The sequence below is a fragment of the Myotis nattereri genome (genome assembly GCF_964212035.1).
Source record: "Myotis nattereri genome assembly, chromosome: 1".
Lineage (NCBI taxonomy): Eukaryota > Metazoa > Chordata > Mammalia > Chiroptera > Vespertilionidae > Myotis > Myotis nattereri.
In genome coordinates this window covers 188,403,149-188,427,417 of record NC_138075.1, presented here as the reverse complement: position 1 = coordinate 188,427,417, position 24,269 = coordinate 188,403,149, and the positions used below count along the sequence as shown (strand labels likewise).

The 24,269-nt window shown below is 39.9% G+C and overlaps 1 protein-coding gene across 1 annotated transcript in view; it reads right to left on the bottom strand.

Moving 5' to 3' along the window:
* Window positions 1-16,006, bottom strand: part of LOC308535480 (transmembrane protease serine 11A-like) — a gene marked incomplete at both ends in the record, with an annotated part of 54,892 nt that extends 38,886 nt beyond the window's left edge. The window contains one exon of the mRNA XM_081114393.1: window positions 15,912-16,006. Within this exon, the coding sequence (XP_080970519.1) occupies window positions 15,912-16,006 (95 nt within the window). The remainder of the gene's footprint in view (window positions 1-15,911) is intronic.
* Window positions 16,007-24,269: the final 8,263 nt, after the last annotated feature.

Genomic DNA, 24,269 nt, shown 5'->3' with positions numbered 1-24,269 from the left:
TGCCTTCTACGCTCACGGTGCTTGCTGCCTCCGTAACAGCTCACTGCAAAACAAACACTGAATGCTATTTTCGCTTTTTTCTTCTTCTTCTTCTTTTTTTTTTTTTTTATAAAAGCGAAAGTCCTCTTTGGATTTCTTTCAATTAACAAAAACAGATACTAATGTAGATTTTTTTGTAACAGTGAAGTGGCGTAGCATGAACTTTTGAAAAGTGGGGATACCTGAAATTATTAAGCTTTTGCTTGGCCTCAGTCCTTAGATTCACCTGTTAGTGTGACCTGCCACCTCCTACAAATCCTCTAAATCCTGGATTAGTGTTCCTTGAATTTATCTTAAAGGAACCATAAACCTTTGATGATTCCTACTGTCCCCTTTCTTTAACAACAAATGTCGTGGGTGCCCTAAACAAAAGCATTGAATTCTAAAATTATTCCTGTAATTTACTTCCCTAAAACTGAACACATTCCCATATACACAGATATTCATTAGAAAAAACGATTTTGGGTATCTGTAATCACGAGACTTCATATTCTTAAAAGAATAATTTGGGGAATGTGAAATGTGAAAGGTTGGAACTACTGCTTTACAACATCATGCTTTCAATGAAATGGGATATACATTTTCAAAATCAATAAATTTTAATAAGCAAAAAATTAATGCTAAACAGTTACAGAATGTGTTTACTCATTCATGTGTTCACCAAATATTTATGGAGTGCCGATTATGTGTGAAGCTTTCTAGACCTGCTCTCAGGGTCTCAGACCCTTTGACAATTGCAATGTGCTCACTAAAGTGCTGATACAAATATGGATTTTATTAGTGGGGAAGGAAGCCCAGGGAAGTACATTAACTTAGTGGCCAATCTAGAGTCAAGTTCTCATCTCTGAAATTTCCCGGTTGGAACCCTGGCCCCCTGGGGTGTCTGCAGGAGTCCGGGAAGACTGGACTTGAGGAGCTGTGCATTGCAGCTCTCGGGCTCTGTCATTACACAGCTCCATAGACCTGGGAGGCCCCTTCACTTCTGTTTCTCTCAGATTTCTCACTTTAAAGTCAGAGTTAACAATACCTGTTCTACTGATCTCATAACAGTGTCCTGGCTATTAAATGAAATAACATAAATATAAATGTTTTGAAATGGCATAAATGGTGAAGTATTATTGTCATCATGGATGTTTAAAGTCACTATTTTAAATGTGTATAAAGTTATATCAAGAAATCTTACTTTTTCCTCTCCTCTGCATGTAACAAACTCCATTTGAAAAACAAAAAATTTGAAATCATAGTTTTCTTTTTTCTTAATATTTAATAGAAAAATCTTAAGAGGATAGACATGTTTTCCCCAATCCAGGTCTCCTGTTTTCTTTCTTCCCCCAAGAAGTCCTGACAGTTCTATGATGAAGGCAGGTGCCTCTATAGTTACTGACCTCCCAATCTGCATTAGTTCCCAGGGACTGACTTGAAGGTACAAGGAAAAGCAGCTAAAGGAAAAGTGCCATAAAAGCTAAATTTTTTCAGATTGCTAACAGGCTTTTTAAAAAACAAATGAACACCTTTCCCCTAACCCCAAAATCAGAATCAATCAGGATGCAATGTAATATAGTTTTCATTAACTTCTAAAATCCCAACTATTTGAAATTCACAATGTGCAATAATGCTGACAATGATCTTTTAAATACAAAAACACTAATTTCAAATACAGAGGTTAATTCATCTGTTATAACAATTTCGGATATCTCACAAAATCCAATGGAGATTCAATCCACTGAGGACACCTCGCAGGAACCTCTGACACACCAAAAATCTAGCCACTGACACACAGCAGAGCAAACAAGCCATTTACAAAACAAAGCTGAACTTACCGAAACATCATCTACAGGAGGAAAATAAGATCTTGGAAGCATGCACCCACTGAACTCGACTTTCTAATCAACTGTATGACATCTCTCGTGTATTAAAGGTCTACAGCTACAAGAAATAAGGAAACAAATTACAAGTAGTTGAAATGAAACTAGTTTGACAAGTCTGAACAGAGAAGTCTCAACCCATAGAAGAGCTTGAAGAAAATAGCTCAGAGACAGCATAGTCCCAACAAGAAAGCAATACCTTTTTTTTTTTTTTTTTTTTTTTTTACTATTGACTAATTTCATCAAAGGAGAAGAAACTGGTTGCAAGGATTTGAATGAGAAACACCGAAGGAATGCACTAGGATTAAGAGTTTAAAGAAGATTATTGGTAGGTATACAGATATCTTAAAGAAAACTTTACATAAAAGCTCTCAATAAACACAACCAGATATTCTTAAAACATATTCATAAAATAACTCAAGAAATCCCATGTGTCACAGGGATATAGTGAATTTATTAATACATAATTATTTTTATTTTATTTTCTAAAAAATATACCTTTTAAAAATTGTTTACGTTATTGTTTAAAGTATTAAAAATACTAGTATATATGTCTCCTTTTTCCCCCATTGACCTTCCCCTGGCCTACCCTACCCCCCCAGCATATGCCCTCACCCCATCCCTCCAGTGTCTTGCATCCATTGGTTATGCTTATATGCATGCATACAAGTTCTTCGGTTGATCTCTTACCTCACCCCCCTCCCCTCCCCAGCCTTCCTGCTGTAATTTGACAGTCTGTTCAATGCTTCTCTGACTCTGTTTCTATCTTTTTTGTTCATCAGGTTGTCATGTTCTTTATTATCCATAAGTGAGTGAGATCATGTGGTATTTTTCTTTCACTGACTGGCACTGGCTTATTTCACTTAGCATAATGCTCTCCAGTCCCATCCATGGTGCTGCAAATGGTAAGAATTCCTTCTTTTTTATAGCAGTGTAGTATTCCATTGTGTAGATGTAACATAGTTTTCTAATCCATTCATCTGCTGGTAGACATTTAGGCTGTTACCAAATCTTAGCTATTGTAAATTGTGCTGCTATGAACATAGATAGGAGTGCATATATCCTTTCTGATTGGTGTCTCTGGTTTCTTGGGATATAGTCCTAGAAGTAGGATTACTGGGTCAAATGGGAGTTCAATTTTTAACTTTTTGAGGAAACTCCACACTGTCTTCCACAGCGGCTGTACCAGTCTGCATTCCCACCAGCAGTGCATGAGTGTTCCTTTTTCTCCACATCCTCTCCAGCACTTGTCATTTGTTAAGTTGTTGATGATAGCCATTCTGACAGGTGTAAGGTGGTACCTCATTGTTATTTTGATTTGCCTCTCTCGGATGTTTAGTGACTTTGAGCATGTTTTAATGTGTCTCTTGGCTTTCTGAATGTCCTCTTTCAAACAGTGTCCATTTAGGTCCTTTGCCCATTTTTTGATTGGATTGTTATCTTCCTTTTGTTAAGTTGTATGAGTTCCCTGTAAATGTTGGAGATTAAACCCTTATTGGAGATAACATTGGCAAATATGTTCTCCCATGCAGTGGGCTTTCTTGTTGTTTTGTTGATGGTTTCTTTTGCTGTGCAGAAGCTTTTTATTTTGATGTAGTCCCATTTGTTTATTTTCTCCTTAGTCTCTCTTGCCCTAGGATCTGTGTCTGTAAAGATATTGCTATGACATATGTAGGTAATTTTGCTGCCTATAGAGTCATAGAATTTTTATGGTTTCCCATTGTACATTCAAGTCCTTCAGCCATTTTGAGTTTGTTTTTGTGTATGGTGTAAGTTGGTAACATAGTTTCATTGTTTTTGCATATATCTGACCAAATTTCCCAGCACCATTTATTAAAGAGACTGCTTTGACTCCATTGTATGCTCTTGCTTCCTTTGTTGAATATTAATTGAGTATAATGACTTGGGTCAATTTTTGGGTTCTCTATTCTGTTCCATTGGTATATATGTCTGTTCTTGTGCCAGTACCAGGAAGTTTTGAGAACTGTGTCTAGGTAATATAGCTTGATATCTGGTATTGTGATCCCTCCAACTTTGTTGTTCTTTCTCAGGATAGCTGTGGCTATTCGGGGTCTTTTTAAATTCCAGATAAATTTTTGTAGAGTTTGTTCTAGATCTTTGAAATATGCCATTGGTATTTTAATATGTATTGCATTGAATCTATAGATTGCTTTAGGTAGTATGGATATTTTAATGATGTTGATCCTACCAATCCTTGAACATGGGATGCTCTTCCATTTGTTTATGTCTTCCTCTATCTCTTTTTTCAATGTCCTGTAGTTTTCCGAGTACAGGTCTTTTACGTCCTTAGTTAAGTTTATTCCTAGGTATCTAATTTTTTTGGTGCAATAGTAAATGGGATTTTTTTTTTTTCATTTCTCTTTCTGTGAGTTCATTATTGGCGTACAAAAAGGCCATAGATTTCTGGGTGTTAATTTTGAATCCTGCTACATTGCCAAATTCATTTATTAGGTCTAGTAGTTTTTTGATGGAGTCTTTGGGGCTTTCTATGTATAGTATCATGTCATCCGTGAATAAGGACAGTTTTACTTCTTCTTTTCCAATTTGGATGCCTTTTATTTCTTCTTCTTGTCTGATGGTTATGGCTAGTATTTCTAGTACTATGTCGAACAGGAATGGTGAAAGTGGGCATCCTTGTCTTATTCCTGTTCTTAGGGGAAATGAGTTTAGTTTTTGCCCATTGAGTATGATGTTGGCTGTAGGTTTGTTGTATAGGGCTTTTATTATGTTGAGGCATGACTCCTCTATTCCCACTTTGCTGAGAGTTTTTATCAAGAAAGGATGTTGGATTTTGTCAAATGCTTTTTCTGCATCAATTGATATGATTATGTGATTTTTGTCTCTCAGATTGTTTATGTGATATATCACATTTATTGATTTGTGGATATTGTAGCACCCTTGCATCCCTGGAATAAATCCCACTTGGTCATGGTGTATGATCTTTCTTTCTTTTTTTAATTTTTTATTAAATCTTTATTGTTCAGATTATTACAGTTGTTCCACTTTTTCCCCCCCATAGCTCTCCTCCACCCAGTTCCCACCCCACCCTCTGCCTTTACCCCTCCCACTGTCCCCATCCATAGGTGTACGATTTTTGTCCAGTCTCTTCCTGTACCCCCTACCCCTTTCCCCCCAAGAATTGTCAGTCCACTCCCTTTCCATGCCCTTGGTTCTATTATATTCACCAGTGTACTCTTTCCATCAGATTTTTTATTCACTTGATTTTTAGATTCACTTGTTGATAGATATGTATTTTCTGTTCATAATTTTTATTTTTACCTTTTTCTTCTTCCTCTTCTTAAAGAATACCTTTCAGGATTTCATATAATGCTGGTTTGGTGGTGATGAACTCCTTTAGCTTTTTCTTATCTGTGAAGCTCTTTATCTGACCTTCAATTCTGAATGATAGCTTTGCTGGATAAAGTAATCTTGGTTGTAGGTTCTTGCTATTCATCACTTTGGATATTTCTTGCCACTCTCTTCTGGACTGCATAGTTTCTGTTGAGAAATCAGCTGACAGTTGTGTGGGTACTCCCTTGTAGGTAACTGACTTTTTTTCTCTTGCTGCTTTTAAGGTTCTCTCTTTGTCTTTTGCGCTTGGCATTTTAATTATGATGTGTCTTGGTGTGGTCCTCTTTGGATTCCTTTTGTTTAGGGTTCTCTGTGCTTCCTGGACTTGTAAGTCTATTTCTTTCACCAGGTAGGGCAAGTTTTCTGTCATTATTTCTTCAAATAGGTTTTCAATATCTTGCTCTCTCTCTATTCTTCTGGCACCCCTATACTTCTGATGTTGGTATGCTTGAAGTTGTCCCAGAGGCTCCTTACACTAGCTTCATATTTTTGATTCTTTTTTCTTTTTTCTTTTCCGGTTGGGTGTTTTTTGTTTCTTCGTATTTCAAATCTTTGACTTGATTCTTGGGATGCTCTTGTCTGCTATTGCATCTCTGTATATTATTCTCTTTTTTTTAAATATATTTTATTGATTTTTTACAGAGAGGAAGGGAGAGAGATAGAGAGCCAGAAACATCGATGAGAGAGAAACATCGGTCAGCTGCCTCTTGCACACCTCCCACTGGGGATGTGCCCGCAACCCAGGTACATGCCCTTGACTGGAATCGAACCCAGGACCCTTCAGTCTGCAAGCTGACACTCTATCCACTGAGCCAAACCGGTTTCGGCAGTTATTCTTTATTTCAGTCAGTGTATGCTTAATTTCTAGTTGGTCTTTTTTCATATCCTCCAGGGTCTCACTAAATTTATCAGCGGTTTCCAGAAAATTTTTGAAAAACCTTATAACCATGGTTTTGATCTCTATATCCAGTCATTTGCTTTCCTCCATTTCTGTCATTTGTGACCTGTTTCTTTGTCTCCACATATTTTATGCTCCCCTGTGTTGGTAGAGTGGCTTTGTGTGCTAGGTGTCCTATAGGGCCCAGTGGCTCAGCCTCCCCAATTACTTGAGGTGGACACTCTTGGTGCACCCCTTTGTGGGCCTTGTGCACAGTCTTGTTGTAGTCTTCTTGTAGTTAAGCCTTGATTGTTGTAATTATTACTGGGAGGAATTGACCTCCAGGCCAATTGGCTGTGAGAATCAGCTGTGTCTGCAGTGGGAGAACTTCTGTGCTGAAGACACCCTTCTGGGGCAAGACTTGCTTCAGTGGGGCTTCAGTCTCACTGAGTCTGCCTCCTGAGTGTGTCCCTTATGGATCTGAGGAGTTGTAATCTGGATGATCTCACTCTGATCACTGTGTACACTGGTTCTTGGATCTCTAAGAAGGTGCTAATTTAGCCTCTTCCTGAGGCTACCCAGCAGGAGCTATGAAGAGATCTGCAGATTCCCCTTCCTTTTTTGGGGTTTGGAGGTGCCCAGATGAGGCCCAGCTGTGAAGCAATGCAAGCTACTTTGGGGCCTTGGGCCTTCTCTTGGAAGTTCTGGGTCTGTCTGGCCCAGCTATAATTTGTTAGGTAATTTTCAGATTGCAAAGGGCCAGGGCATTCATATGCAAAAGCCTCTGACGCAGCTTGGGTGGGGCGGTGTCTCAGGGAATCAACACGGCGGAGCAAGCAGCTATGGCTGATCCTCAGCCCTGCCCTAAGGGGCCTGGCATCTCAGTGTCCTGGTAATTGCTGTAAGCACCTCTGAGGGAAAGCCGCCCTTAAGTTCCGAGTTCTGCCTGCTACCAGACAGTCCAGTTTCTCCCAGTATGAGTCCGGGGTCCCCAGAGGCTTCCCGGAACCGGAGTTCAGAGATGTTGGGGGCCTGTGACTCCCTCCTGATTCAAAAAGACAGCCACGTCCTCAGGTGCCCGCCCCTTTCCGCATGCGCGCTCGAGCCTCCGTACCTCTGCACTTTACTTCAGCAGCTCCTCTGAGTCTCAGTGTGCTTTTCTCTTTCCTTCTAGTTGTAGAATTTCCACTCAGCCAGCCTTCCTGTAGTTCTGGATGATGTCCATTTTGTCTTTTCGTTGTATTTTTGAAGTTGTTGTGGGAGGCAGCAGGTTCCGGTGTTTACCTATGCTGCCATCTTGGTTTGTCTCTGATCTTTCTACTGTATTGCTGAATCTTATTTTCTAGAACTTTGTTGAGGATTTTAGCATCTATGTTCATCAAGGATATTGGCCTGCAGTTCTCTTTTTTTTTGTGTGGTGTCTTTATAGGTTTTGGGATTAGGGTAATGCTGGCTTCATAGAAAGACTTTGGAAGTGTGCCTTCCTCTTGAATTTTTTGGAATAGTTTGAGGAGTATAGGTTTTAGTTCTTCTTAGAATGCTTGGTAGGACTCCCCTGTAAAGCTGGCCGGATCAGGGCTTTTGTTTGCTGGAAGATTTTTTATCTTAAAAATATACTTTGATTGATTTCAGAGAGGAAGGGAGAGGGAGAGTGATAGAAACATCACTGATGAGAGAGAATCTTTGATCAGCTTCCTTCTTCACACCCCCATAGGGGATTGAGCCCGCAAGCCAGGCATGTTCCCCTGACCCGGAATGGAACCTGTGACTCATCAGTCTGCAGGCCGACACTCCATCCACTGATCCACACCAGCTAGGGCCATTTTAAAATATCTACTTCTGAAAGTTTTTAAATAAATTTATATCAAATCAGGTTTTTCTCCAAATGATTTTCATAATAAATATACACTGAGTGGCCAGATTATTATGACCACCTGATGTTTGTCGGCAAATTGGCTACAATTTTGCACTGAAGTTGCTAGTGGGCCAGACCATTATAAATAGGGAAGCAGATTGTTTACCACAACAGTAGAAGTGATTTTTTTTCTGAAGATATGGGTAAACAATGCGATTTAACAGCCTTTTGAACGTGAGATATATATATATATATATATATATATATATATATATATATATATATATATTGAGTGGCCAGATTATTATCACCACCCCATCAGTACTTCGTTGGGCCACCTTTTGCCTTCAATACTGCCGCGATTCTTCTTGGCATTGACTCCACGAGATGTTGAAAGGTGTTGAAAGGTGATGTGAGGAATCTAACACCATGCCTGATTGATAGCACTGTCCAGTTCTGTGAGATTTGATGGTTGTGGAACCAGCTGCCTGATGGCTCTTTTAACTTAGTCCCACAAATGCTCAATTGGATTGAGCATAAGACCATTCTTATGCAAAAGCTGCTGCATTCTTACTAAGATCTGGTGATTGTGGGGGCCACCTAAGCAAGGTAAAGTCTCCCTCATGTTCTTGAAACCACTCCTGCACAATACGAGCACTGTGGCATGGTGTATTGTCCTGTTGGAAGAAGCCATTTCCATTGGGATACGCCATCAACATGATAGGATGAAATTGATCAGCAATGATACTTAAGTATGTTGTGCTATTCAGATGTTGTTCCACATGAATTAAAGGGCACAAATCATGCCAGGAAAACATGTCCCAAACCATAATACTGCCCCCACCAGCTTGAAGGGCTGTACTCATGCATGTGGGGTGCATGCTTTCATGCTGTTTCCACCAAATTCTCACTCTGCCATCTGCATGATGCAACTGGAAATGTGATTCATCGGACCACATGACTTTTTTCCAAAGCTTGACTGTCCAATCCTTGTGTTCCTGTGTGAATTGGAGACGTTTTTATCTTGATAACTGCAGACAGCAAAGATGTTCGAACTGTCCTTCGGCTTCCATATCCCATACAATGCAGTGTATAGCTAATTCGCCTACAAATGTCAGGTGGTCATAATAATCTGGTCACTCAGTGTATAATACAATTTATATTTATGTTGTCTATATTACACATATATGTCTTTCTATATATGGAGAGAGATTTATCAGCATAAAGAAAACAAAAAAGAGATAAGAGAAACAAATAATTCTTAATTAGAACATCAGTCAAATAACATAAATACCTGCTTTTTGTGAATAGTGAAACATTATAAATGAGACTAAAGCACTATTTGATCTTGTCCTGAAAAGGTTCATCTTTTTATAGAACACTAGAGGCCTGGTGCATGAAAATTTATGCACTCGTGGGAGAGGGGGTTCCCTCAGCCTGGCCTGCACCCTGTCACAATCTAGGACCCCTCAGGTAGGGTCCCTAGGCCTGCCCTGAGATCAGGGCCTATCGGGACTTTCCTTCCCCTGGGTGCAGGCAGCTGGCCCCACCTGACCTGTGCAGCACTGCACCCCCCTCCCCTGCCACTGGTGGCCCCCTTGGCAGGCAACAGGCTGTGGTGCGATGCCTTGGCTGGCCTGGTCTTCCCTCTTTCTTTGTTGGGGGGCAGGGCCAGCCCTGTGAGGGGCTGTCTGCCTACCTGATCTCCCCTAACCACTATGCCTGCCTGTCTGATTGCCCCTAACCGCTTGCTTGGGGGCAGGGCCAGCCTGGCGAGGGACCATCTGCCTACCTGATCTCCCCTAACTGCTGGTCTGCTTACCTGATCAATCCTAAGCATTCTGTTCACCTGCCTGATTGCCTCTAACCACTTGCTTGGGGGCGGGGCCAGCCCACGACGGGCTGTGGTGGTCTGGTCTTTGGTCATTTCGGTCGTGATGCCTCTGGCCTTTTATTACATAGGATACTAAGTATTTACACACACACTTATATCTATAAAAAAAACAACACAGATGAAAATCAATTTAAAAAGCATTATATTGTACTCATTCTTTTGGAGTTTTTTTCTGCACTTAGTATTTTGAAGATCTTCCTATGTTAAGAACATAGATCTACCTTCTCCTGTTTTTTTTAAAATCTTTATTGTTGAGATTATTACAGATGTTCCTCTCCCCCCCACCCCCATTGCCTCTCTCCACCCAGCTCCTGCCCACCCCAGGCCTTCGCCACCCTATGGTCTGTGTCCATAGGTAATGCATATGTGCATATAAGATATTTGTTTAATTTCTTCCAGCCCCTTCACTCCCCTTCTCTCTGAGAATTGTCAGTTCCATCTCCATGCCTCTGATTCTATTTTATTCACCAGTTTATTCTGTTCATTAGAATTTCTTATTCATTTATTTTACTTTTTTAGATTCAGTTGATGATAGGTATGTATTTGTTGCCATTTTGTTGTTCATATTTTTTTATCTTTTTTATTCTTCTTCCTCCTCTTAAAGAATACCCTTCAACATTTCTTATAATACTGGTTTGGTGGTGATGAACTCCTTTAGCTTTTCCTGGTCTGTGAAGTTCTTTATCTGACCTTCTATTCTAAATGATAGCTTTTCTAGGTAGAGTAATCTTGGTGATAGGTTCTTGCTATTCATCACTTTGAATATTTCTTGCCACTACCTTTGGCCTGCATAGTTTCTGTTGAGAAATCAGTTGACAGTCGTAAGGGCATTCCCCTGTAGGTAACTAACTGCTTTTCTCTTGCTGTTTTTAAGATTCTCTCTTTGTCTTTAGCCCTTGGCACTTTAAGTATGATGTGTCTTGGTGTGGTCCTCTTGGTGTTCCTCTTGTGTTACACACTCTGGGCTTCCTAGACTTGTAAGTCTATTTATTTTACTAGGTAGGGGAAGTTTTTTTTTATCATTTATTTCTTCAAATAGGTTTTCAATATCTTGCTCTCTCTCTTCTTCTGGCACACCCATAATATGAATGTTGGTATGCTTGAAGTTGTCCCAGAGACTCCTTACACTATCTTCATATTTTTGGATTCTTATTTATTTTGCTCTTCTGGTTGGATGTTTTTTGCTTCCTCATATTTCAAATAGTTGATTTGATTCTCAGAACCCTCTACTCTACTTTTGAATCCCTATATATTATTCTTTATTTCAGTCAGTGTATGCTTAATTTCTGACTGGTCCTTTTCCTTTTTTTTTTTTTTTTTTTGCATTCTTACTAAGATCCTTGAAAGTCTCATTAACTCCCTTAGAGGTTTCTAGAAGATTGTTGAGTAACCTTACAACCATGGTTTTGAACCCTATATCCAGTAGTTTGCTTTCTTCCATTTCTTTCATTTGTGACATGTTTCTTTGTCTCTGCGTTTTGGCTGCTTCCCTGTGTTTGTTTCCATGTATTGGGTAGAGCTGCTATGTCTCCTTGAGTTGGTAGAGTGGCCTTGTGTAGTAGGTGTCCTATAGGGCCCAGTGGCTTAGCCTCCCCAGTCACCTGAGCTGGGGACTCTAGGTGCACCACTTTGTGGGCTGTGAGCACAGTCTTGTTGTAGTTAAGCCTTGATTGCTGTTGGTGTCACTGGGAGGAATTGACCTCCAGGCCAATTGGCTATGAGGATCAGCTGTGACTATAGTGGGAGAGCTGCTGTGCAGGAGATGCCCCTATGGAGCAGGACTTGCTTCAGTGGGGCTTTGGTGCTCACTGAGTCTGCCCCTTGAGTGTGTCTCTTATGGATGTGTAGAATTGTAATCTGGTATGGTCTGACACTGACCACTGGGTACACTGTCTTTGGGTCTTCAGGGAGGTACAAAGTCAGCACTGCCTGGGGCCACCCAGTAGGAGCTACACAGAGATCTGCAGATTCTTCCTCTTTGTATTGGTTTTGGAAATGCCCAGATGAGGCCCAGCTGTGAAGCAGGGCAGGCTGGTGCTGGTTCTAGGTTTTGGGCCTTTCATTGATAGGTTTGAGGCTACCTGACCCAGCTGCATCTTGTTTAAGATTTTCAAGGACAGACCATTCTTATGCAAAAGCTGCTGCAGGAAGCTTGGGTGGGGTTGTAAATTGGATGAGGCAGTATTTTAGGGAATCACCAGGGCAGAGCAAGCAAAAATGGCTTCCAGTCAGCCCTGCAACTGAGGAGGTCCCAGCATAGGAACAATGATCCCTGAGAGTACCTCTGTCTGGGATATAGCTGCCCCCAAGTTCCTGCCCTGATGCCAGACAAATGTGACCCCCAAAGCCTCACCCTGGAGCTGGAGTTCTGAGGAAGCAGGACCTTGTAAGTTCACTTCATGATGCCGGCCTTTTAAGAGGAACAGCTGAGTCTTCATTAGCCTCTGTGTCACTGAGCCCCAATCCACACTGTTTTTTATAGCCTGTAGTTATGGGGACTTCTTTTTCCAGCTCTGGGACCCTGGGCTGGGGGTCTGGTGTGGGGCTGGGACCCCTTGCTCCTCCGGGAAGCCTCCACAGAGATGATCTCCCTTCTGATTAAAAAAGCGGCACACATCAGTACCAGATATGCCCATTGCGCGACTCTGTGCTCCTACCAGTCTCAGTGTGCTTTCAGCCAGCTTTTCAGCAGTTCTGGATGATGATTGCTCTGTATTTGAGTTGTAATTTTGAGTGGTTGTGAGAGGCAGCGAGTACAGGTGTTTATCTATGCCGCCATCTTGGTTCTCCCTACCTTTTCTTTTTGACAGCTATATGAAGTATGAATACCCTCTTTAGCCTTGATTATAATCTTACAACTAAATTATACCCATTTAAAGGGAAACACTACTCAAACAAAGGTTTTCATCAGTCATTGCTTCTAACATGTAGGGAGAGTACATTTGGAATAATTTTAGTACTGTGTGCGTCCTGCTGTAAGTGGACAGACTCTTTAGAATTAGAGTGCCAGGGTTCAAATTGTAGTAGTCTGTAACATAGAAATATTACTGGTGACTACCTTATAGGGCTTTTTGAAATATAAATGTGTTAACATAGATAAAATGCTTGGATTAGTGCCTTGTGCAATGGAAGCATTACAGAAATATCAACTAATATTGTTAAAAGTCCTTAATTTATTTGTATATATTTTCTTAGTTAACGTTTTTTAGAGATACCCTAAGTGAAGCTCATTCGATTGAACTAATGAGGAAGGAGCACACATAGCTACATTCTTCCCTTCCCTTCTGTTTCCTTTCCTTCCGTGTTTTCCCTCCTCCCCACTCATCACTCCCCCCAACATAGTGCTTCAAGGAATAGTGAAAAGAGGCATGAACTTAGAATACAATTCTGACTTCCTAATAGTTAGGTGAACTTCGACAGGCTACATAAACCCTTTCAGCATGTGCTCTCCTGTATGAAATGAGCTGATACCATTTATGTACAACTTTTGTGAGAATTAAATAACATAATGTATGTGGCACTGCCTAGCACACTGTTTGGTACTAAATGGTACCTTCCGCTGTCGGGGATGAGGCCTGGTTCATTTCCTAAGCTCAGACATTGGAGGAAAATACGCATTACTAGTAGTATGCTGGTTAATTCCCAATTCTTTGGAGATTTTTCAGTTATATTTCTGTTTTTGAGCTCTAGTTTAATTCCATTTTTTTTAGAACATAATTTGTATAATGTCTATGTTAAAATTTGTTAATATTTTATGGCTCTATTGGTGAATTTCCATGTGAATTTGAGAGTGAAGTAAATGTATGTTTTAAAAAAGCAAATACCCTTGTCTGTAAATCCTGGCTCCCTGACACCACTGCTGCTGGGCCCTTCCTGCACCTAAGCTTCCTCCTCTATGCATGGAATTCATACTAGTTTTCCATTCTGTTGTAAAAATTAAGTGAAAGAATGCATGTAAAATGCTCCCCACACTAGTGGCACATGTAAGAACTGAACCGTTAATGATATTAAGATAACATGGTGACTGCACAAATGTCAGCATGGCGAACATGGCAGAAGGTTTGCTTAGACCGCCTCTATTGGCCCTGATGTCTCTCTTCTTAGCTTTCTGGTCTTTGTTTGCAGGAAGGTAGAGGACTAAATGGTTAAATTCAAGAATTGGTAGTGAGAGTTGTATAAGTCATCAGCTAACAGAAAGCAATATGGCATAGTGAACAAGAAACACAACTTTGAAGCAACTGGAATCAAATTTTTGACTCAATACCTACAACTTTGAGTAGGTTTATTAGCTTTCTAAATATAATTTTCCTTCTCTGAGAATAGTAATGCATGTGAAAATAAAATGAGATTACCTCAAAAGAGTTATGCTGAGTAAAAGAATCTAAACTCAAAAGGCATGATTTCATTAATATGACATTCTAGAAAACCTTATAAGGACAAAACAGATTCGAATTTCCAGAGTCCAATGGTGGCAGGGAAGCATTCACTACCAGAGATGATGAAAATGTTTTCTATTTTTTGTGGTGGTGGTTATAGGCTGTATGTGTTTGACAAAATTCACAGAACTATTCACTAAAAATGCTGAGTTTTGACAAATACATACAGCATAAGGATTATATCATCAAACAATGGCGATATACTTTTCTTGGGGATGTGAGATATTTCTATGAATATTTCTCTTCAACTGATATTTTTGTTCTCTCTCTCCCAAGGGGAAATTATGAAACTGATACCAGGTGACAAACAAGTGTTGTCATGTAAGAAAGGAATAGGTGGAAAGAATCACATAGCTTAGGACTCATGGTGTTGGTGGAAATTAGGCTCTTCCACAGGATCATGAGAAATAATTTCATGGACCCACACACAGTAGATTGTAGTGTGGCAAGGTTTATCTGTGATGTAGCTTAGACTCAATTGTGTTATGTTGATTTCAGAGAAGCCTACTATGGTAAATATCAAGCCATTTAGTAATTGTTTAAACAGATATTTGCTCTATTTCTATGATTTGTCAGGGTATGTTGTAGGTACCTGGAGATGAGAGCAGTTACAAAAAAAGACAGTCATTAAAATCAGTTCTTTACATATATCATCAACTGTTTTACTTGTCTTTTACTTTGTACTCTCTTGATGAAAAGATAACCCTGGATAAATCCAAGTTTCTATGATTCTTCACCTGTACCCTTGTACAGATAAACAGATCTGTAGAAAAACCACACAAACTGATTTATCGCATTTTAAATTCCTGTTTATGACCCTAAAGTAGCTCCTAATGCTGCAGGCAGTCATTTTATGTTTCCAGGCTATTGACTTTCCCATAATCCAGGGCAATTTCTCACCCATCTTCTTTCCTCAAGCCCCTTCAGCTTCTCTCCCACTCTCACTCTTAGCTGATGACCTTCTTCATACATTCTGTATTAGGTTCCTGAGTCTGTTGTAATAAATTTCTACAAACCTAGTGGCTTAAAAGACATCAATTTATTCTTTCACAGTTCAGGAGACCACATGTCTGGAATTAAGGTGTCAGCAGTATTATACTCCTTCCAAAGGCTTCCTTGCCTCTTCATGTTCTGGTGGCCCCATGAATTCCTTTGCTCATATCTGAAAACTCAAGTCTCTGCCTCAGTCTCAACCTGGCTGTCTTTTCTGTTCTTTCTGTGTTCTCTCATTTTCTGTCCTTCTCTTTTTTTTAACTTTTTTAAAAGAATTTTTAAAAATTGATTTCAGAGAGGAAGAGAGAGGGTGAGAGAGATAGAAACATCAGTGATGAGAGAGAATCATTGATTGGCTGTCTCCTGCATGCCCCCTACTGGGGATCAGGCCAGCAACCTGGGCATGTGCCCTGACCTAGAATCAAACTATGACCTCCTGGTTCATAGATCAATGCTCAACTATTGAGCCATACCAGGCAGGCCCTCTCTTGTCTTATTGTGATAAAATATACACATCACAAAATTTACCATTTTAACCATTTTTAGGTATATATTGTTCTTTGGCATTAAGTATATTCACATTGTTCTGCAATCATCACCATCATCCGTCTCCAGAACTTCATCTTCCAAAACTGGAATTCTGTACTCATCACACATTAATTCCCAATTTTCCATTTCCCCCAGGCCCTGGAAACCACCATTCTACTATCCGTCTCTATTAATTTGACTACTCTAGATACCTCACACAGCATGTCCTTATTTCACTTAGCATAATGTCCTCAAGGTTCATCCAGAAGGTGCCAGAATTTTCTTATTTCTTAAGGTAGGATAATATTCCATTACATGAATCTACACCACATTTTGTTTCTCCATTGATCTGTCAATGGCTTCTTCAGTTGCTTTTACCTTCTGGCTATTGAGAATAATGCTGCTGTGAATATGGGTGTACAAATAAGTATCTATTTGTCCCTGCTTTTAATTCTTTTGGATAGATACCCAGAAGTGGAATTGTTGTTTCATATGTTTCAATTTTATGCGTAATGTTTTGAGGAGCTGTATGTAGTAGACTGAATGTGTCTCCTCAAAATCTGTATGTTGAAACCCTAGCCCTCGATGTGATAGTACGAGTAGGTGGGGCCACTGGAAGTGATTAGGTCATGAGAGTGGAGGCCTCATGAATGGGATTAATGCCCTATTAGAAGAGACCCCAGAGAGCTCTTGTCTCTTCTTCCAGGTGAGATCACAAGAAGATGGCCATCTATGAACCAAGAAGCACACTCTCACGAGATACCAGGTCTGCTGGTGCCTGGTCTTGACCTTCCAGACTACATAACTGTGAGTAATAAATTATTTGTGTTTAATCACCCAGTCCATGGTATTTTTGTTATATTAGCCAAAATGGGTTAAGGCACTTCCATAACATTTTCTATAGCAGTTATACCATTTTACACTTCACCAGGAATGAATGCACAAGGGTTCCACTGTCTCCACATCTCTGTCAATACTTATTTCCCTTTTTTCCTTATACTAATGGGTGTGAAGTGGTGTCTCATTGTGATTTTGATGTGCATTTCTCTAATGATTAATGATGTTGAGCATCATATTGTGCTTATTGCCATATGTATATATTCTTTGGAGAAATATCTGTTCCAATACTTTACCCATTTTTAAATTTGGGTGCTTGTTTTTTAGTTTTTGAATTGTAGAAGTTCTTTAGATATATGGCTATTCCTTATCAGATATATGATTTGAAAAAGCTTTTTTCTATTCCATGGCTTGCCTTTTCACTCTGTTGATAGTGCATTAAAGGTCTGGCTCTTAAAGAAGTCTACGTGCTATTTCTGATACCTCAAATTCAATGTACTCAAACAAAATACGGATCTATAATTCCCTTCCATCCATTCCAGGGTCTCCCATATCCATTGAATTATTATGACCTGCACTGATTTTTTAGTCTCCCTCTCATTCGCACAAGAATCTATGCCCCATCTCTCTTCCTTTTTCCGTTGAACTGGGTCACAAAATATAACAAATGTCAACCTAAAACAATGCATTAGAGCAGTTATTTGGGGTGGAGGTGGGTGAAGCAGTGGAACCATTCATTCTAACTGAATTTTATGCTGAAGCTAAATACATGGAAGAAATTACATTGAAGTAGATCTGGTTGAAGTGAGCAGAGCATACCCAGAATCCAACTTACTAGAAATGTTCTTTGTGAAAGCTATTGTCCTAGAGGTTTCAGGAGGAGATTTTTTTATTCTGTTTCAAGCCAAAGAAAGGTCATGGCTTGGATACTGATCTAGGAATATCATAGGCATAGCTATCATACTGTCCACACTTCTAAATAAATAGAAAAAAAAATAAGGGAATGTGTTCATGTACTTATTTTAATCAAAGTTGCCAGTTAGTGCAGTTAGTTACAAGTATAAGTTATGCATATAAGGATCTATTTAAATTAAAAGATTAAGGTATAAAATCTTTCTTTTTACTGCATGCATCTCTGAGCAATGAAATCTATGTTGGTTGTTTTGCATAGAATGTGAGATCAATCCTTTACTGCTTACTCTGACAACCTTGAGGTTTATTCAAACTGTGAAAAACTGTTTCCCTCCTTTAACAATTAGATAGAGATGGGTTGTTGATTTTGAAAACTATAAAGACTGGCAGCATTACTTAAGAATGTATGTTTTTCCTTCTGCTATAAATATTCTATTCTCAGAACTAAACTCTTGTCAAATGAAAAATTCCTGTGTTCTTGATTTTTGGTTTGCACTTGAAATTTTATGGGAAAATTAAAATTTTTCCAGATAATCTAATCTGAAGAAAATGCACTGGGATACAATTTGAAAGTGAATTGTGCATGATATAGAAAATTATAAAATTTGGAGGTCTTCAGACATTCTATATCCTTTCCTATTCTATGGATTTTATTTACCTAACAGAACCAGTGAATAGTTAAATATATATTTTTTATTTTATCTTTTGCTTTATAGTTGATACTCTCTGTGCTTTGCTTTAACAATTTATTTTTTATTCTGAGTAATTTAACTAAAATTGTCAGCTAACACCAACAATCCAAGTCTACATACCTGCCTACACTTGCCATTCTTCCACTTCTCTATTTGGTGTAAAGTGATGATGTTTATTTTAATTTTATTTCTCTCAATGAGAGTTATTTGAGCTTTTGTTTTATATGCTTGCTGGCTTTGGGGTTTTCATTTTCTACTAGAGGCCCAGTGCACGAACTTGTGCACTGGTGGGGTCCAGTCAGCCCACCCCAATGGGGGCCAATGGGGACGGGCTGGCTGGGGCAAGGGGCCGTGGGCCGGACAGAGCAGGGCAAGGGGCTGCAGGTGTTCTGGTAGTTCTGCCATTCGGTCAATTTGCATATTACCCTTTTATTATATAGGATAAACTGCTTTTTCATAATATTTTCCCATATTTCTATTGAAGGAAAGTATCATTTTCCTTATTTATTTGCAGGGATATTTTATATATTCTAATATCACTACCTTTTCAGTTTTAGACATTTTAAATACCTTTTGCATTCTATGGACATTATTTGCCTTGTAGAAGCAGTGAATAGTCAGAAGTATGTTTTATTTTTTTGGCCTTACAATTGATATGTTCTATGCTTGGCTTTAACAATCTGTTCCTTATTCTGAGTCGCAAAGTCAATCATAGGTATATATGATTTATTTAATCTATAAATTTTATTCTTTTTTTTCTTCTCAATGTGTCTCTAATTTATTTCTGGAGTCTACCTTTATGCATAGTTTTAAGCAAGGATCCATTGTTGTGATGATGATGGAAATGAGCCTCTCAGACCTCCAGCTTTAGAGAAGGTAATTAATTGACAAATGGCCCAGCCACTGTGCTCTCAGCCCACCACGGCATTCACCCAGTGGCCATGCTTCTTGCTGGCTTCTCCCAGCCTATGGTCAAGCAGAGCAGGGCTGTTTAGGCTGTCCCTTTCCTGGGAGATGTGGGACTCTTCTGCTGGGCAACTTTGACTTGAAGGCTCCCACTAGGCTGATCAAATTTTCTGGGAATTGCATTGCCATGTGGGACTCTTCCCATCTGACTCTTCTTCCTTCCCTCCTTACTTCAGGGTCAGACCTGAACTGCATTCTGAAGGGTCTTTGACTCTTCTGGCACGTATTCCACTTTCTTCACAGAAATTTCTTCCAATAAATTTTTTTCACCTCTGATTCCACCTGTGTCTGATTGAATGGTCTGAGAAAACATAGGACCGACTAACTCACTTCACTGTTCATTGGGTAAAGAGGGTACCATCTTGAGAGGCATGGGAGGCACAGATAATCCTTGTCTTAACTGGGTAGCTGAATTACTAAAGATTTCACCAGCAGTGACCTGGAAAACCTTCCTGGTAGAAGGGACTCCAGGTACGATAGTCCAAGCGATTGAAAAATGAATTGAAAAAGTACCTACAGGAAATAATGGAGTTGGCTGGTTATTGCCAACTGCTGATTTTCACTGTTGCCCTGCATAGGGATAAGGAGAAAGTGAGGGTTATTTACAATTAGTTAAAGGTTAAAAAGAGACCCGGATCTCCTGCAGAGAAAGAGCAGACACAGCTAAGCAGCAGGCTGAAGTTCTAATAGTTAGAATGCCAGAGTTTATTTGAAAACTTAGTCAAAGCTGATCAGAGACACTTAGGTCAGGGCCCTAGTTGGGAAAACCTAGGACCTTGAGATGTAAGATGGAGACAAGCAGATGGATGTCATGATGATATTGGTTCTGCAGATCCCCTGAACCCTCAGACTTTGCAGAAGTAGTCCCTTACTCTTTAGTTAGAGCCAGTCCCTGCTCCCTTGCTGAAAGATGCTACAGAGCCCTTTCCCCTACAAGACACAGCTGCCTCCTTGAGAGATATTCCCACCTCCTTGATTGACAACTAGGTCAATAACAACAGCTAGGAATGTGCAGGGTCTGATAAGGGAAGAAGACGACTGTGCACTGAAAATGTTATAAGAATAAGTATGTGCTGACAGAGGAGCACTCCTGTTTATGGCATTGGATTTTGAGGGTGGTTGATGAAGCAGTGTTGAATGAAAGACAAATAAATAAGAATTTATTGACTTTCTCGAGATATAGTATTTAACATGCTGGCAAGGACCCAAGGAGATTGGGCAGATTTGCTGCTAGGGTGGCTCTTAGCCTGAAGAAAGCAATAGTCAAGGCTGAGTGAAGCAGGAATGCCCTATGACCCTGGCCAGTGTGACTCAGTTGGTCGTCCCTTACACCAAAAGGTGGTGAATTTAGCTCCTGGTCAGGGCACATACCCAGGTTGTAGGTTCAATCCCCAGTTGGAGTGTGTATCAGAGGCCGCCGATGGATGTTTCTTTCTCACAACAATGTTTATCTCTCTATCCCCTTACCTCTCTCTTTCAAACCAATAAAAACATATCCTTAAGTGAGGATTAAAAAAAAAGAAAATGAAAAATAAAAAAAAATAAAAGCCCTATGTGTTCTGGTAGAGAGTGGAGAAAGAAATAAACTGCTGGCTATGTTGTGTAAAGCTGGAAGACCCGTCAGGAGATATGTTCTATGGGGTGGCCCAGAGGACACTCTACTTACCAAAGCCACCAGATGAGCTGGTGATTGGGGCTAGAGCATAACTGAGAAGTTCAACACTGGCTCTTCTCTGCGGGTGAAGGCTGGCCATAGGAGGAGTAGCTAAGCAGCACTAGGAGGAAACGATACCAGCCCTGGAGGTCTGGAGGAGTGTGGGTGAGGAAGAGAATATCTGAAAGTAGCTGCTTCGTTATCACCTTTTGTAGAAACTCCTCTCCTTAGTAGACATTTGCCTTGATACTTTCCAAAATTGGCAGTCTGGATTGCTGTGACTATTTTCTGGTATGAAAAGCAGGAGAACATTGTCTCAAGGCAACATTGGGAAAGGAAGGGTGTTGGGGTGGGGGTGAGGGATGAAAGAGTAAAGCTTAGACAGGGTTTCGTTAAGTACTCTCTTATTCCACTCTCGGCGTCTGCCACCCCCCTCCTCACATACTCCAGTTCAGGGTAGCCGCAGTCTCCCTGTCTCTCACTTTTATTGTAATTTCCTGGCCTGGAATTCATGTTTACTCCTTTCTTCTATAGTTTATCTGATTGGATTGATTTGGAGGAAGTAAGTATGCCATGCTAGTTCACCATTTTGGCAGAAGTTAGAGAGAGAGGGGCAGATAAAATGATACAATTTTTTTGTGAGTAAATCCTTTATAACTGAATAGATTATGTTTAGATAAACAAAGAAAACCATGCAAGGATATACAAAACTTGAACTTTGATTAACTTAGGAGAAAATTTGGGAGAGATTGCCAGATTTTTTCTTTGTATTACTCTATGTTGGAACACAGATTGTATAAATTATAGTTTGAAATGAGATGACAATAAAATATATATTAAAAATAACATTGACCAGGAGATGGCAGCATAGTAACACATTTGGTCTAAATTTCTTAGTACCTTGCAGCGTTGTTTTTTTTTTCTTTTTTAATTCAAGTATAGTTGGCATAAAATATTATATTAATTTCAGGTGTACAACCTATTTATTCAACAGTTATATATTTATGAATTATGAAGTGATCTGCACAATAAGTCTAGTAACATCTGTCACTGTACACAATTTTTATGACATTATTGACTGTATTCCCTGTGCTGTACATTACATCACTGTGACTTATTTTATTTTATAACTGGAAGTTGTTCCTCTTATTCCCCTTCACCCTTCTTGCTCATCAACTCCCTTCCCTCCTCTCTGGCAACCAAAATGACATTAGCATATTGCACATGCCAAACCTTTTTTTATTTGGGTTTGCTTCTTGCTTAAAACATCATTTAATATTTTCAACTTTGTGACTCTGATACTTCTCCATTACTTGATATTCTTTTCTTTGGTTTTCATTATATATCTCGTTGAGTTATAAGAAATTCCCTATTTATTTTAAAAGCAACAAGGAATTTTTTTTATTCTTTAATATACATTTAATTGGGGAAGTTCTGGGATCTTTGGAAGTTTGAAAAGTGATTTCTGACCACTTCCATCTACCTGTGGGTGTCTGGTGGGCCTGCTCATACAGAGATTCACCTCTCCACTCCTGGACCAGTGCCCCTAGAGGAAGGAGAGTCTGAAAGGAGAGACCCCTCCCCCCCCCCCCCCCCCGCCCACCAGGGTTTCCTGCTTTCACCAGCAGTTATCAAACAAACTTTTACCTTTGTATGTGATCTTGAAAACAGGACTTAGCTTTATAGACAATTGTATACCCAGTGTCTAGAGTACTCAATGTCTGACACATAGAGCCTCAAATAATTGTTCGATGAATAAGTGATTATGTAAGTCAACGATTTTCAACCCGTGTGCTGCAAGAATTTTTAAAACAAGGAATACCCATTTAGTCAGGGCACTGACCTCTTTTCCCTTAGTGTCATATAAAAATATGATACTGGTCAACACAACAATTGCCGTCTGGTGTGAATGAATCAAACTTATACCAATTTTTCTGTCAGATTGGCAAGATATATAGTGCACGTTTTGGTTTGCTGCAGAAATTTAGTAATTAGTTTATGTGTGCCATGAGATGAAAAAGATTGAAAGTTGCTGATGTAAGTAGTTGCATAGAATGTTCTAGGTTAGTAGTGTCCAATAAAATTTTCTGCAATGATGGAAATGATGTATATCCATATTGCCCAATATGCCATAGGTAGCTATTTTGTGTTTAAAATGTGATTAGTATGACTGAAGAAGTGAGATTTTAATTGTATTTAATTTAAACTAATTTAAATCTAAATGGCCCCATCTGGTTAGTGCCTACCATATTGGACAGTGCAGCTTTTAATGCCTAGTGTTGCTTTGCAATTTTCTATTCTCCACTCTACACTGTTAGTGAATGATGGAGTGGACCATTCTGCCTCAGCCAAATACATAATGCTCTTTCAAGTAGTATCTCTTTATGCATTTTGAAGCTACTAAATAGGGTATTTATGGTGCAATTTTGCATAATTAAGGTATTTGAGAAATATCTCTATTTGTAGGTATATATCTACTAGAGGCCTAGTGCACAAAAATTTGTGCACTTGGTGGGTCACTCAGCTCGGCCTGCATCCTCTCACAGTTCTGGACCCCTTGGGGGATATCCACCTGCCAGCTTAGGCCCACTCCTTGGGGGATCAGGCCTAAGCTGACAGTCAGACATCCCTCTGGCAGCCCAGGAGACCTCAGGGGATATCCACCCACCAGCTTAAGCCCACTCCCTGGGGATCAGGACTAAGCTGGAAGTCAGACATCCCTCTGACAGCCTGAGAGCCCTCGAGGGATGTCTGACTGATGGCTTAGGCCCGCTCCCCCTTGGGGAGCCACAGTCAAACATCCTTAGAGCTGCCGAGGAGGTGCGAGAGGCTCCCACCACCACCACTGCACTCGCAGCTGTCAGCCCAGCTTGTGGCTGAGTGAGATCCCCCTATGGGAGCACACTAACCACCAGGGGGCAGATCCTGCATTGAGTGTCTTCCCCCTGGTGGTCAGTGTGCATCATAGCAACTGGTCATTCCGCCATTAAGGTCAATTTGCATATTAGCCTTTTATTATATAAGATATAGATTTCTCTCTATATAAGTCTCTCCATAGGTGGTTGTATAGACAGATAGACAGATGAATTATTTTCCCATAGCAGTTCAGACTTCAAACAGCCTCCTTCCTCCAGCCAGGTCCAGTTTCCAAATGATCTTAATTTATCTAGAATTGTTTAGATATGGGTGAGATCATGATGGTCTCTCAGCATCCTCAATGCATCAGCATTATAAAAAGAGGGAGAAGAGCCCTGGCTGGTGTGACTCAGTTGGTTGGAGCATCATCTTGTACACCAAAAGGTGATGGCTTCAATTCCTGGTCAGGGCATATATCCAGGTTGCATGTTCT